This window comes from Belonocnema kinseyi, chromosome 3, assembly GCF_010883055.1.
Source record: "Belonocnema kinseyi isolate 2016_QV_RU_SX_M_011 chromosome 3, B_treatae_v1, whole genome shotgun sequence".
NCBI classification, from domain to species: domain Eukaryota; kingdom Metazoa; phylum Arthropoda; class Insecta; order Hymenoptera; family Cynipidae; genus Belonocnema; species Belonocnema kinseyi.
In genome coordinates, this window is record NC_046659.1 from 64,102,161 (window position 1) to 64,116,647 (window position 14,487).

The 14,487-nt window shown below is 28.7% G+C and overlaps 3 protein-coding genes across 4 annotated transcripts; 1 reads left to right on the forward strand and 2 right to left on the reverse strand.

Moving 5' to 3' along the window:
- Positions 1-1,669: 1,669 nt before the first annotated feature.
- On the reverse strand, positions 1,670-5,008 carry LOC117170151 (MAPK regulated corepressor interacting protein 2). The gene is made up of 6 exons (XM_033356711.1): positions 4,794-5,008; positions 4,581-4,665; positions 4,058-4,176; positions 3,725-3,793; positions 3,335-3,388; positions 1,670-1,940 (listed from the first exon to the last, which is right to left on the reverse strand). Exons 1-6 carry the CDS (start codon positions 4,843-4,845, stop codon positions 1,870-1,872), a joined length of 450 nt encoding a protein of 149 aa, XP_033212602.1. The 5' UTR covers positions 4,846-5,008; the 3' UTR covers positions 1,670-1,869.
- Positions 5,009-5,362: 354 nt separating this feature from the next.
- LOC117169515 (centromere protein L-like) lies at positions 5,363-10,745 on the forward strand. Its single transcript, XM_033355931.1, has 5 exons — positions 5,363-5,700; positions 6,748-6,959; positions 7,140-7,519; positions 10,203-10,374; positions 10,487-10,745. Exons 1-5 carry the CDS (start codon positions 5,547-5,549, stop codon positions 10,604-10,606), a joined length of 1,038 nt encoding a protein of 345 aa, XP_033211822.1. The 5' UTR covers positions 5,363-5,546; the 3' UTR covers positions 10,607-10,745.
- Positions 10,736-14,307, reverse strand: LOC117169516 (snurportin-1). Of its 2 annotated transcripts, none has more exons than XM_033355933.1 (6): positions 14,048-14,307; positions 13,598-13,814; positions 11,722-11,968; positions 11,445-11,633; positions 11,009-11,365; positions 10,736-10,931 (listed from the first exon to the last, which is right to left on the reverse strand). In XM_033355933.1, exons 2-6 carry the CDS (start codon positions 13,744-13,746, stop codon positions 10,905-10,907), a joined length of 969 nt encoding a protein of 322 aa, XP_033211824.1. In that variant the 5' UTR covers positions 13,747-13,814; positions 14,048-14,307; the 3' UTR covers positions 10,736-10,904. The 2 variants fall into 2 exon arrangements, with proteins under 2 accessions (XP_033211824.1, XP_033211825.1); XM_033355934.1 differs by having other exon boundaries at positions 13,598-13,835.
- Between the last annotated feature and the right edge of the window lie 180 nt (positions 14,308-14,487).

Sequence of the window (14,487 nt, forward strand, 5' to 3'; positions counted from 1 at the left end):
AAACATAAGTTTGGACCAAAACAACAGTTTTGAACAAAATACTTATTTTTTCAAAAAAAAAAATAATAATAATAATTTCTAAAAAAAAATGAATTTTCCGCCAAAGTCGATTTTGCAACTGAAAAATTAATTTAAAAAAAAATAATGTAGAAGAGGGCGATTTCCTCTAAAACAGTTTTTTATTTTAATTTGAAAAAGAAAATAGAATATTTTTAAAAAATATGTTCTTTGAAACGTTCTTTCAGTAAACAATAATATTTTGTGAAATTTAGAACTATGCAAGAAAAACTGACTCTGCTTAAAATATTACATTTTTCCTTTTCAAACAGAATGACGGACACTTGGAGTCTATTTTACGAATGAAATATACATTTGATCAATAATTTGTATAGAAGAAGCTATTTTTCATATATTAAATTTGAATTTTTTATGGTGCTCAAGGGCGGGATATTTAAATTTTCACATTCTACATTTCCGTATATAAGTTTTGTTTGAATGAAAAAAGAGACTTGTGTACAAAGATATATTTATTCTTTATAACTGTAAAATTTGGCTGTTCACAACCAAATAATTTCATAACTACATTTCGACTACGTTTGTAAACGGTGCTTGTTGATAACGAATACAACTGAATCCCTGATAAAAAATATTATTGGAAATTCAGTAGAGCTGATAATTTTTCTATGCTTTTTTCGTGGTTACAGGTAAATCGTTACATAACAATGTCTATAAGAATAAATAATAATAAAATATTATTATTGCATTATTAATTAACCTTATACTGATTTTCATATAAAAACTTCCCATGAGAACGAAAAAAGATAGAAAAGTCATTCTAGGTATGTAATGATTTTCCTACAATACTGTTTCGTAAGGGAAAATTAATATCCTCAAATGATAGCAAACTGAATGAGTGCAAGTCATTCGGGGATAATAAATTTCAGTATTATGTAGATAACTGAAGCAGCATAGCCTGCAAATGGAGCTGGTAATCTTCGATTTTATCTGAAGATAACATAATAACGATCTTAAAAATATATCAGTCTACAAATTGTATACTAAGAGTATAAGGGTACTCGTAGCAGTCATAATAACAATCAATAACGTTTTTCATGCATTCACAATTCATATAATGGGCGCTTACAATATGTACATCACTCTATTCGACCAAGATTCGTTTTACCAACACACAACATTCATATCTTAGAGGAAACTGCAGACGCTCTTCCCTCAGTATTGTTTTATGAAATATAATTTTCCTAAACTGCCGTACAAGGTAAAACAGATTTTCCGTTCTTGGCATAATTTAGCGAGATTAGTACTGGGACCGTGAAAAAGTAAATAAAAAAGCTAAGTAAATTCGAGACCCTCTGACTTATAGCTACTGTCTCAAATTTTTAAACTTCTTTACTCTATTTATTGTCTACTATTTGCTTGAGCACTTGTGCTAATTGATACGCTAATTTGTAAATTACGTTTTCAGATTAAAGATAAACTTTGTCGAACTTATAGCTCTTTAGTTTATTCTACTGTGATTTTCTAAACAAATCAAAAGATGCTGGTGCATCAGTTTCATTGTTAAGCGCTCTGCGGAAGCACCAAAATTGCACAGTATTTGATATAATTGCGCGTCTATGGTCTCTCTGAGTAATAATCACAGGGGTCAGAGTCGAGTGTGACCTAAACTACATTATTAATGAACCTCAGGAAATTCGATGAGATGATATTTTCCCCTAAGTGTGACTTTTAAGCGCTTAAGAAAGATAATTTCTTTTGTCACTCAATTCTTCATCACGTTATAGTGAAGTTTGCTACTATGCATTTTTGTGATGCCTTTAGTGAAGCTTCCACGAGATCTCGTTTTCCCTTTCAAAGTGATTTCGTGATATTGTTGAACAATCTCTTACCCCACCAGGATTCCAAGTCGAAAGGCTTGAAATCTAAAAAAAAACTCAAAATTAACTAAAAGCTTATTTAGGATTGCGGGGTTGATCACTCGTTAGACCTGGTGCGTACAAGCCTTCGTGAAATCTTTGTTAAATCATTGAGAATTTTGTAACTTATTTTGAAATCTTGGATAAAGCTTTTAACTTTTTGTGAAATCTTGAGCAAATCCTTGAATATTTTTCTGAAATATTTTGACATATTTTGAATGCTTTTTAAAATGTTTTAAATCTTTCTGAAGTCTTCTGCCAATTTTAAAACATATTCTAATCATTTGGAATCTTTGAAATCGTTGTAGAATCATTGAAATCTTTGTGAAATTTTTGGCAAATGTTTGAATATTCTTCTGAAATATTTGGAAATATTTTCTATTTTTTAAAATATTTTGAATACTTTGTACAATGTTTTAAATCCTTCTGAAGTCTTCTGCAAATTTTAAAATATTTTCCAATCATGTGGAATCTTTGAAATCTTTGTGAAAGCTTTGCAGTCTTTGTGGAATGTTTTGAAACTTTTGTGAAAAGGCTCAAATCTTTGGCAATCTTTGAACATGTTTCTTATATATTTGAATTTTTTTGCAAATATTTGCATATTTTTCTGAAATATTTTGAATAATTTGTTAAATCTTCCTGAAATCTTCTGAAAATTTAAAAATATTTTCCAATCATTTGGTTTCTTTGAAATCTTTATAAAAGATTTTAAATCGCTGTGGAATAGCTGAAAATCTTTTTGAAAACTTAGAAATCTTTAAAAAAATGTTGATAATCTTCAAATTTATCTAGAATATTTTGTCATATTTTTGAAAATGTTTAAATAATTTGTGCAATCTTCGAAGTTTTTCTGAAATCTTTAAACTCTTGGCGAAGTGTTTGAAACTGCCTCAAATACTTCGAAGCATTTTCTAATATATTACAATCTTCGTGAAAACTTGAAATATTTGCGGAATTTTTTGAAATTTTTGTGAAAATGTTTGAAAACTAGGTGAAATTGGTTAAAGTTTTTCTCAAATGTTGGCGAAATATTTTAAACGTTCTTAAACATTAAAAAATATTCAATTGTTTGGAATCTTGGAAATCTTTGTGAAATCTTGGCGAAATGTTTGAAATCATCTAAAACATTTAAAAATATTTTCTAGTCTCTTGGAATATTTTGAAATTTTTGCCTAATATTCGAATTTATTTGAAATATTTTGACGTATTTGTGAAAATATTTGAATTCTGAAACAAATCGAATCTTTTGAAACCTTGCCAAATCTTTGAAATATTTTTTTAAAACCTTGAAATCTTTATGATATCTTTGAAATCTGGAATACTTTAAAAAGTCGAGCGGTCAATCCCTCGTTTAGGGTATTTCCTAGGATTGATAAAAGATATTATTGAAAATATTTTACCCTGCAAAATGTCGTTAGGCTCGCCATCGTTATAGTAAACTATCGAATTTGGACCTGAAATCAAATATTTTTTTAAATTATGAAAATTTTAATATTTTATATCTTATACCAATAACAGACTTCGAACAGATAACAGTACTTTCTTAAATTAAATTGATCATCTTTATTGCTTTTTTAAACACACAAAATTAATAAAAATGAGTTAATGATCGGAAAATTATTATTGACGAAATTAAAAAAAGGAGCTTTCAGTGGTACAATAGATCGAAAAAAGTATTTAAAACTAGCGTGGAGCGAAAAGCTTAACAAAAAATGAAAAGAGTAGGGATGCACAGTTCGAAGCCTGCAGGCTAATTTCAGTCTAATTTTAGTCTATGAATATTGGCTTACTGGAAGGCTCCGAACATTCCGACCCGTCACAAGACGAACTTCTCTGTCTCGTATTTACTTGACTCCAAGCTGAAAATAAAAATTGAACGCATTTAATTAATATTCAACAATTTTCGGATTTTGTGAATCTTTCTAATAATAAATTGTGGGCTAAAAATAATTTCTAATGAGACAATAAAAAATAAAATATGCCTCCAAGGACATGTAAATCATCAATGCTAATAATGAAAATTCATTAGGGAAAAATTCAACGAATCATCGTGGCTCTAAGGTTTAAAGTTCATCAAGTTATAACAAATATGAATAAATTCAGTGCGTTTTTTCTGTACTTACATTCGTAAACAAATTTGATGAGTTCTTCGTGTTGAGGCGTGATGACTTCTTGTATTTGATGCCTTTGAGAATTCATTTTAGATTTTCCGTTCATGTGAAAGACCGGCTTTGGCACATGACTGCAATAATTGAAATTTTCTTACATAAACAAATTAGCGAAATTAAAAAAAGATAAATAGAATAAAATATATTTTCCTTTTTCTAAATTAAGTTTCAAAATAGATTTATCGAAATTTGTCATCGAAATAAATAATTGAATTTTTTAAAATTAAAATTGAAGAACATAAATCATCGTTTATATAAGAAAAATACAAAAACGTGCAAGTAACGTTTTTATGATAAGCAATGATTCGAATTTTAAGGCTTTGTCAGTTATAGATATGGAAAGCGATTTTGGAATAAGATAAAAATAAGAGTAAAAACAAACTTATATCAATCGATAACATCAATCATTTACTCCACGAGGTTACAAAAGAGGCTATAAGTAGGATTGGTTAAGAATAGGTAATATGAATAAGTTTACCGGACGACATCCTGATCATCTTCTGGATCCGACTTCCTTGTAAGATCGCGTAACGTCTCGAGTCTTTCAAGGTTTTGGTTGATGCCTATGAGAAAAATTACTATTTTATAAAAGATTGCATCAAATACTATTTTTTTCGTTGCTTTATCTTCCCTATAAGATTAATTTCACATCTAGTAAACGATTTCATCATACTCATTGAAAATTTCTTACCTCTGCGTGTTTTAGCGACAATTTTGCTTGGACCTTTTGAAACAGTGTACATGATTTTTCTAATTTTCTGTGTTTAATACAAAAGTATATAAACTTGAAAAATTACGAATTGAACTGAATTGGACTATAAACTTAGACTATTCACATGCTCCGTTCATTCCGGACTCGTATGAATGAGAAATTTTTTGAGCACGTGAGCTCTCACATATGCTCAACACATGATAAAGGAATTTGTCTTATCGACAGATCCTTTAATTTGAAGACGAAGTAATGTTATTTGTGCTTTAAAGTTTTATATGCCTTTATCAGGGGAAAATATTGAACTGAAAATCATGTAGTTACTCTTTGGAAAATGATATTTAATATGAATATTGCGTATTTCGTATACAGTAACATTCTAAGATTTGAATTTCGCGGGCCTTCTGCCTAAGGCAGGGAAAAAGACAGAAAATGGCCTGATTGTTTGATTGGCTATTTTTATTTGCTGTCCTTGTATCTTGTGAAAATCAATCCTAATCTTAAACGCACTTTGAAGATCGGGCATAAGATTTAAGTTCGGTAGAATTCCATTTTTTCAGATGGCGATCTAATCGTCGCTAAAAGGCTCTAAATTTGTTTTTGGCGCGATGAAAAGTCGCAAGTTTGTTGTTTCTTGTCAATCAGTTTTATATTTCTATACAAAAAAAATTATTTATGAGCAATTTACAATGCAAGTTGTTTAATTTGTATTACTAGTGGGTGGTAATTTAAAATATGGATAGAGATGAAGAAGAGAATACGTTAGGAACAATGTATGGACGAAGTTTGATGAATTGGTCTAATACAACGAAAATAAAACCCAGACAATATTTTAATCTAAAACAGACAGTATTAGGTGATGCGAGTGAATATGACGATGGCTTTGACGGTAAATATATTTATATTTGAAGTAATGTTTTAGGATGAAAGTTACTACACTAAACTAACCTTAAAAGACTAGAGTTTTCGGTTCCGCCTAGGAAACTACAGTTTTCGTGTGGATTTCTGTAAAGTTTTAAACAAATTTCATTTTAAAAAAATTAATTTGAGAAGAATGTCCAATTTAACTGTAAATGTTTTAACATAAATAAGTCTTTCACAGTGTAAAATTGTAGTGAAATGTTAAGGAATACAAAATGTAAAATCTTTTCAGTAAAATAAAATATCGTTGATTTTTGTATTTTTTATAGTATAAGTCAATTATAATTTTACCAAAGGCGTGGTGAAAAGCAGGCTTGTGATTTTAGATTCTCCGAATTATTTTACATGATATTTCTGTAAGTTTACGTGGTTTGCACTAGGAAGACTGGTATTTATTTTATGTTCAATCATTTCTAGTGGCATTAATCAATTTTTAATATTAAAACATCGAATTACCCAGTTTTCTCGAAAACGAAGCCAGATATAAAACAAAAAAACTTCAGAGAGAAAATTGTTCCGTGGAGTAATTCCTATAAAAGATCTCTTTCATTGTTTTTAATTTCACTAAGCTTTCTTGAAATGCTTGATTTTTCAGTATCACTATACATTCCTTTTTTCCGTATTTGTTGTTCTCGATATAATTATTTTAAGTAGATAGTCTTGGAATGTACAGTGAACAATAATTTTTACTTCTTAAAACTAAACAAAAATCAAGTTTTTCAAGGAAACTAATTATAACTGATGAAAGGGGTCTTTTTAATAGAATTTTTCCAATGACCAAATTTTCTTCATAACTCTTGCTATCGCTTCATTTTCGAGAAAAAAAAAACTGAAAACGATTTTTAAAATCGAAAATGCATTTTTTTTTTAAACTTTGAAACACCTTTGGATTGCAGTCATTTCAGCGGAACCGTAGTTTGGTTTTTAATTTTTAAACAAAATCGTTGTTTAAAAAACATTTTTAAAATAAATATAAGACAGTCATTTAAAATAAAAAATATTTTTAAATTATTAGAATTGCTCAAACAAACTTGGAATATGTGGGCAGTATCGACTTTATTTGGCTTCCAGTATGACAGCGAAGTACAATTAAAATTATACGCCAAAAAGTTAAGAGAGGAAGCAGCATGTTCGCTGTTGAAAGAGGATGTTACATATAGTGCAAAGTTCACTTTAATGGATAATTTAGGCCCAAGGCCCAATCCCACAGATGCCCCTGCTGTTAAAGTAATTAGAGCACATCATTAAAAAATGTATAAATTCTCAGTGGAGACGGTAACACCGTCAACTAGTAATTGATTAACTTTGATAGACTATCATTCAATTAAATTAATTATAGTTTTGAATTGAATCGTTTTTCTCTCTCGAAATGATAATTTAACGTGTCATAATTTTAAAACCTTTCAGATAGAATTAATTGCTACTTCAGGAGCAGTAGAAAGATGCATTTATAAGGGGTTTTTAATTTCTTGGCGAACAGAGTTGGCCGAACCAATCACCGATAAGTCTGTTCATTTGCCACTTTTACTGTGTCGAGGCACTCAAAACGCCATGAAGACTGTACATTCCATTGTATCTCGCATGTTTGATTGTACTATTGTTGCACTTCCAATTACTGACAACGACCTGAAGTGGCTCTTGCCAATAAACCTGTCTCCCGAAAGTAACAATAGCAGAAAAGTAAAAAATGAGCTGATTCTTCTCGAATATGTGGTTCCAAGGTTACCACTTACAGACACTATTAGCGTCAAATTTCGCGTAGAGGACCTAAAAGAGTTGTGGACAGCGTAAGTATTACAAAGAAGGATATAATAATTTAAAATATATAAATTATTAATAGGATGTTTACCTCACCGGAAAAGGGGAAATTGCGTTCACCGTGAGGAAAAAACCGAGAATTAGATTCGGCGACCAGGAATTTTCGTTTGATTGTGCTAAAATATGAATCAGGGTGGCGACTTGACCGGGAAATTACAGATGCATATTTTTCAGATTATCTCAATTTACTTGCATTAAATCAGAATTTATTATTGAATGCTTATTATTTTCCATTATAAGAGAAGCCTTTTGCAATTCTGTCTCTGTGAGGTTTTTTTTTCCCTGACTTAACTTTGATAATCGAATTGATGATATTTCAAACATGCAGAAACAATAAGGTTCTTAAAATTTTGTCAAAAATGGATTTATCACGTTTTATTTGCTTACTCCTCGTTCATCCTGACTTGAAACAGGGAATTTTAGAAAATAGTTATCGTTTTATTTCAGGGCAGGGAGTTTCGATAAAGAAATAAAATTCCGCTTGGAACAGGGAATTTTTAAATTCATAATTTTAATTAAAAATGCATCTCTAGTTGAAAATGTAACTGCTTTTTCGAAAATAAATTTTTCAAATTAAAAATTTCACTGTTCTAGTAGAAAATTGAACTATTTTGTTGACAATTCGTTTTTTCTCTCATGAATTAGATTTTTAACCGAAAAATTAAGAATTCTAATTTTGGATGAAAATTGATAACTTTTTGGCATAAAATGCAACTATTCCAGTTGAAGATGCATCATTTTAGTTCAAAATTTTTATATTCCATTGTTTGTTGAAAATTGATCTTTTCTAGTTGAAAATTCTACAATTTGTATGAAAATTTGTCTTCTTTAAAAATTCTTCTTTTCGGTTAAAAACTCAAGTACTCCAGTTAAATATTTATTATTTTAGTTGAAAATGCTTTTTGATTGACATTTTTTTAAACTCAAAATGTAACAATTATTCTAGTTGAATATTCCATAATTTTAGTTATAAATTCATCTCTTTTGTTGAACATTCATTTTAAATTATGAATTAATCAAGTTGAAAATTAATCTTTCTGTTTTAAATTCAATTATTCCATTTAAATATTTACAATTTTATTCGAAAATTCATCAATTTGTTCGAAAATGTAACTATTTTTTTTGTAAAGTTATTTTTTGTGGAAAATATTGGTTTTTTTTAACTGAAAATTCTACAGTTTTAGTTGAAAATTCATCTGTGTGGTTGAACATTCATTTTTTGTAACTTAAAATTTACTTATTTAAGTTTTGGTTGACAAATTTTTGTTTAGTGAAAATTAGTTTTTTTGTTTAAAAATGCAGCTATTTCAGTTGAAGATTCATTATTTTAGTTGAAAACTCTCATGTTTGGTCCGTCGAAGCGCCACCCTAATGATATTTAAAATATGACGTTATAAAATATGATATTGGTATTTTATTAATCTTGATTGGTTCAATAACGAAACTAACAATGAAAAATACTTTACTGTCGATAATGAAGATAATACAAGTCATGCTGTTTGCAATTTTTTAAATATTTGAAATCTTTAAATTCTTTGTTCTAGAAGTCCGGGGTACACTCAAACTCGTAAATTAGTATCCTGCAAAAATGATAAATTTCTATATTTTTAAATCAAAGAGATAAAGATTTAATTTTAAAAATAAGAATATATAAACTGTACTTAGAGGGCTCGGATCTTGCGACTTTTCAATTTTTTTGAAAAAATGCGACTTTTTGCAGAAAAATTGCTGAATCCGCATTCAAAATTTTAATTTTTTAAATTTCGAGTATTAAAAGTTGGATATTTATAAGCTAAAACGTTTAAAATTGATTAATTTCAAATTCAATTATTAGAAAATTAATAATTTCCTATTTAAATTATACAGTTAAGAATTGAAAAGCCTAATTGTTAAGTCATTTCAAGTTTAAAGTGTTCAAAATGAATTTTCTTGAAGTTCAAAGCTGAATGACTATTTAAAAAAATGGGTTTAAATTTAAATTGTATAAGGCCTAGACTTTTCCAATATATAAAGCTTTAATTTAAAAAAATTTAGTATCTGATGCTGATTTTTTTATCTTTAAAATTTGTATGCGTATGTTTTCGAAATTTAATCCGAATTTTGTTACATATATATTTAGAATGCCTGTAATTCTGAATTTGAAAGTGGAATTTTCTAAAAGAATTATTATAGTTCTCACTTAGAACAGAGAAATTTTAAAAAGAATGATTATTCTTAGTTATACTTGGATTAAAAAAGAAGTATATTAAAATATAATTTTTCTTTGGAGCAGTGTTTTTTCGAGAAAAATAATACTTTTGTGTTGAAGAAAGAAATTTTTCGAACCAATTGTATGTAATTCTCAATTGGATGAGTTAATTTTCGAAGAGTTATAATTCAGATTTAGAACAAGGAGAATTCAAAAATAGTTTCAATTTTGACTTGGAACGAGAAAGTTTCGAAAAATTATATAATTTAAGCCTGGAACAAGGAATTTTCCAAAATAATCAAAATTCTGAGTTAGGGCATGGACATTTTTAAAAGAAGTGTCATTACCAGACAGAAAAAGAAATATTGACCGGGAGAAAACCGGGGATTTAAAGTCATCCCTCTTTTAGGCACTCTATTTAACTTCTTTATGGACTCGGAATGTGTATTTTCAACTCTTTACAGTTTGATCACACCTGATGTCGGAGAGGAAGATGGGCTGATTATTCAGGCGGAACATATAGAAAAAATTTTTAAAGCCATCAACAATCAAATGCTGCAAGTCGGTAGTTTGAGGTTAGAACATTGTTTACTCCACAAAGTCAGCTTGCCATTTTTCACCATAAGTGGAAATCGGGTGCGTAAATAATAATAATAATAATAATAATAATAATCTGACGTTTGCTTACAAGTGTTTCTTAAAAATATTGACTAAGTGTATATTGATAAACTCATTTGCTTCCTTGCAGATAAAAGCAATGAACAGCCAAGCCCTCAATAATTCGATGTTATTCCTGAACGAAAAAGCCATGGATGTTCTCTACACATTGCACTTTGAATCTATGCAACTAGACAGTAGCACAGCTTAAGTATCCAATGTAAATATCATTAGTGAGTTGAGGAAATTTTCTATAAATCAACGAGAATAATTATCAAGTATTTTTATACTATATATAAAAACGAATTGCGTATTTTCCATGAAAATTAAATTGCAAGCATTAGATTGAATTGCAGTTTTTATTTTTTTCCTTTCTACAATTCTATATAGGCTTTAGTCGGGGCAGTGCAATTAAAAAATTATATTCCTACTTAAATACAAAAATACAATAAATAACTTCTTCTACAGATCGGTCAAAAAATTAAAAAAGAAATTAAAAGTGTCTAGATTCATAGAGATTCGTTGGTCGATTCCATCTGAAATAAAAAGTTAAAACTCTATTAGGAAGGCTCAGAAAAATGTCTTAGGAAAGCTGCTAATTTAAAATACTTACCAGATCATCCATTATTTTCTTAGTTTTGTTCCTATTAACGAAATGCCTCATGTCAATGTATCCGTTTGGTTTTTCGTCCATTGAGGAGGGAACGGAAATGCCGAGAACTTCTGGCAACATAAAAGGTTTCAACCACGTTACTAGTGGAGTTCGTCCATGTGTATAATGTGCTTGACGGTGGTAGAATAATATTCCATCTAAAGGCAAAGGTGGAAGACTTTCTAAAAATGAGCACAGATCAGAGTTGCAGGGGACCCTGGGTAAAGCCAAAATTGGGAAATTATTCGATTGCAAATTCTTCTCTTGAAACTCCTTCTGATCTAACTTCGACTTTAACCAAAAGAATCGGAACTCCGCCTGAATTAAAATAAATGAAAATGTAAATTACAACTATAAAAAATATTTAAAAATCGAGAAAATAAAATCATAAAATTACATCACAATTGACAAATGGCTGACTTGCCCACGCGAGCACGTCTAGAACGTAATAGGTTTTTTCTTCCGCTACCCAAATGCAGTCTATAATAGAGCAACTGCTTTTGTACTCTCCATTAGATCCACCTGGAAGAGCTGAACTAAAAGTTGCCAGTCTTTTGCCACGTCGAGCGTACGCTTTCGTTTTACCCTTTATACAATTATAAATTAATTATAACTCTTTCATATTTTATAAAATTATAAGTCAATTATAAACTTTTTAATAAATTATATTGTACTTTGCGTGCTACTAGAAGAGTCCTTCGGCCTTTAGGACAGGGAACTACCAGCCAGTTTTCTGTCAAGTCTTGAGGTACTTCCAGCATCCATTCTGATAGCATTAAATAATTATCGTAATAACGGCGATGGTACTTTGCAAAATTTTTCTTGCCTTTGTCCACATCTATCTCCATGTCATCTTCTTCTTCAGAGTTGTAGTCCTCACCCAAAATTCCGCGGTTACTGTTAAATGCTGCTTCTCGATTTCTAGGATAATTTTCGATAATTTAATTTGATGTATGCTACATTTGGGGTTTTTCATATTGTATGAGTAATGGGGGAGGAGGCGAAAAAATGTTTGAAATCAAAAACAGCCTGGAATTGATAACTTCCGAAAGAAACGAAAAAGAACGTCACGAAACTTTAGTTATGTTTCTTTTCGATCTTTTTTATATAAAACATAATTGCCACATCATTTAAACATAATGTCTCCGTAGCCTAATTATATTATTAAACTTTATTTTGACATTGATGTTGATGAATCTATCTTGATTTGAACCTAAGGTGCCTACAGAGCCATTGAAATATTTTGTATTTTTTTAAATAATCTACTCGGAATATGCATGAGGTTTAACGAGTTTATTATAAACAATATTTTTTTCAGTGTCTAGGGATTCATTCAATATTTTTAATTTAGAAGGCTTTGACAAACTATACTACAAAATATTCATAAATATATTAGCAACATAGATTAATGAAATAAATAATACTAAAAAAATAATTAATCATTTCATGTGTGTAAAACAAATTTCTATTTTATATACTTACACTTAAAATTCAGTAGACATATAGGTAGAATTAATATGGATACTATATCAAATTTAATTTAAATCGCAAACAAATAGTTGAATTTTCAACTATAGTTAATTATAGTTATAATTTCAGTTTAAAAAGTTAATTTTCCACATAAAAAAAAAACATTTTCAACCAGTGATGAATTTTCAACTAAAATCATGATTCTTTGACTAAAGTAGATGAATTTTAAACTAAAAGTATGAACTCTGAATAAAAGAGTTTAACTTTCAGCCAAAAAGATAAATTTTGAAATAAAATGATGAATTTTTAAATGGAATACTTGAATTATCAATCAAAAAGAGGATTTTTCAAAAAATAAGATTCATTTTTTACTGAAAAAGACACATTTTTAACCAAATAATTGATTTTTGAAATAGAAAAGATCAGCTTCAAACAAAAAGTTGCATAGTTGAATTTTCAGTAAAAAATTAATTTTTAACCCAACAGATGAATTTACAACTATAACTATGGAATATTAAAATAGAATAGTTACAGCTTCACTTTAAAAAACCACACGTTCTCCACACAAGAAAATTCAGAAAAATATTAACATTTTCAGTGATAAATTTTTTATTAAAATTACGAATCTTCAACTTGACCAGTTGAAAACTAAACCATAAAGATGAATTTTCAACTAAAATTAAACATATTTAACTATAATAACTGAATTTTCAACCAGAAGGGTGAGTTTTCAGACATGAAAAATTATTTATACCAAAAAAAGAACTTTCAACTTAAAAAAGGTCACTTTTCAATTAAAAATTAAATAGTTAAATTTGTATTTAAGAAAAATCATTATTCAACCAACGAGATGAATTTTTAACTAAAATGATGGAATATTCAATTGGATTAGTTAGTTTCAGTTAAAAAACGAATTTCCCACGAAATAGTTAAATACAGTAATATAAAGCTACTTTTACAAATGAAGAATCATTGTTTGAAAATTCAGAACTTCGAGGAGAAAATGCTGGCAATTTTAGTATTTGAAATTGAAAAATTTACAAATTTCAATTTCAATCCGTAATAAAAAAGTTTACTAACTTCTTTTGTTGGTTGAGAAATTCGTGACGTCTAGATTCCTGTGGCGATTCCTCGTAATCGATTTCTAATTTGTAATTATCCTTACTTATCGGCTTTTTATAAAGTAGATATCTAGAATTTGCATTTTGTCTTTCGGTGGACCCATTCATTTCGAGGAATTCAGCGATTATTCAATTATTGTTTATTTTCCGCCAGTGATCAAATATATTTTCTTTTTCTGTAATATTAAAAATTGTTTCTGTCAAAAAAAAAACAAAAAAAACTATAATATACAATATATAGGTCAAGGTTATAAATATAAAGAAAGTAATTTTGAAAAAGATTAATCACATCAATTAAATTTAAATCTTGTTTTATTCTTTCACTTGGAGATAAATATTTTCCATCTGCAGTGTTATAAACGGTATATAAATAATAATAATAATAATCAAATATTGAAAAAAAACTTACCCCACATAACCAAATATAACAGGTTAGGAAAATAGAGACTCGTATTTCAGATTAAAAATTAAAAAATATGAATAAAATATTACATTGTCGTAATCGTAGCGGTCACACTCGAGCATGAAAAACTTTAAATAATATTTTAAGTTTATCTTATTTGACTTTTACATTTGAAGAGGTTGGAAGAAGTTACCGATGACATTAGCCAGAAAATTATATTGATAATTTTTCGACTGCACAGTAGCGCCTCTATATGAGCGATATAAACAAGGTGCACCCAATTTTGTATTGTTTTTCTTGTAGAAAAAGGGGCATTTTATGGAGACCTCAATTCTATAAAAATTGCTCCTATTTCAAAAAGTACTTCTCAGAACTTTTCTAAAACAGAAAACTGTAATATCTTAATCTAAAAGTTTATCCTTGTCGCCCGTCGACTTTTCTTTAGC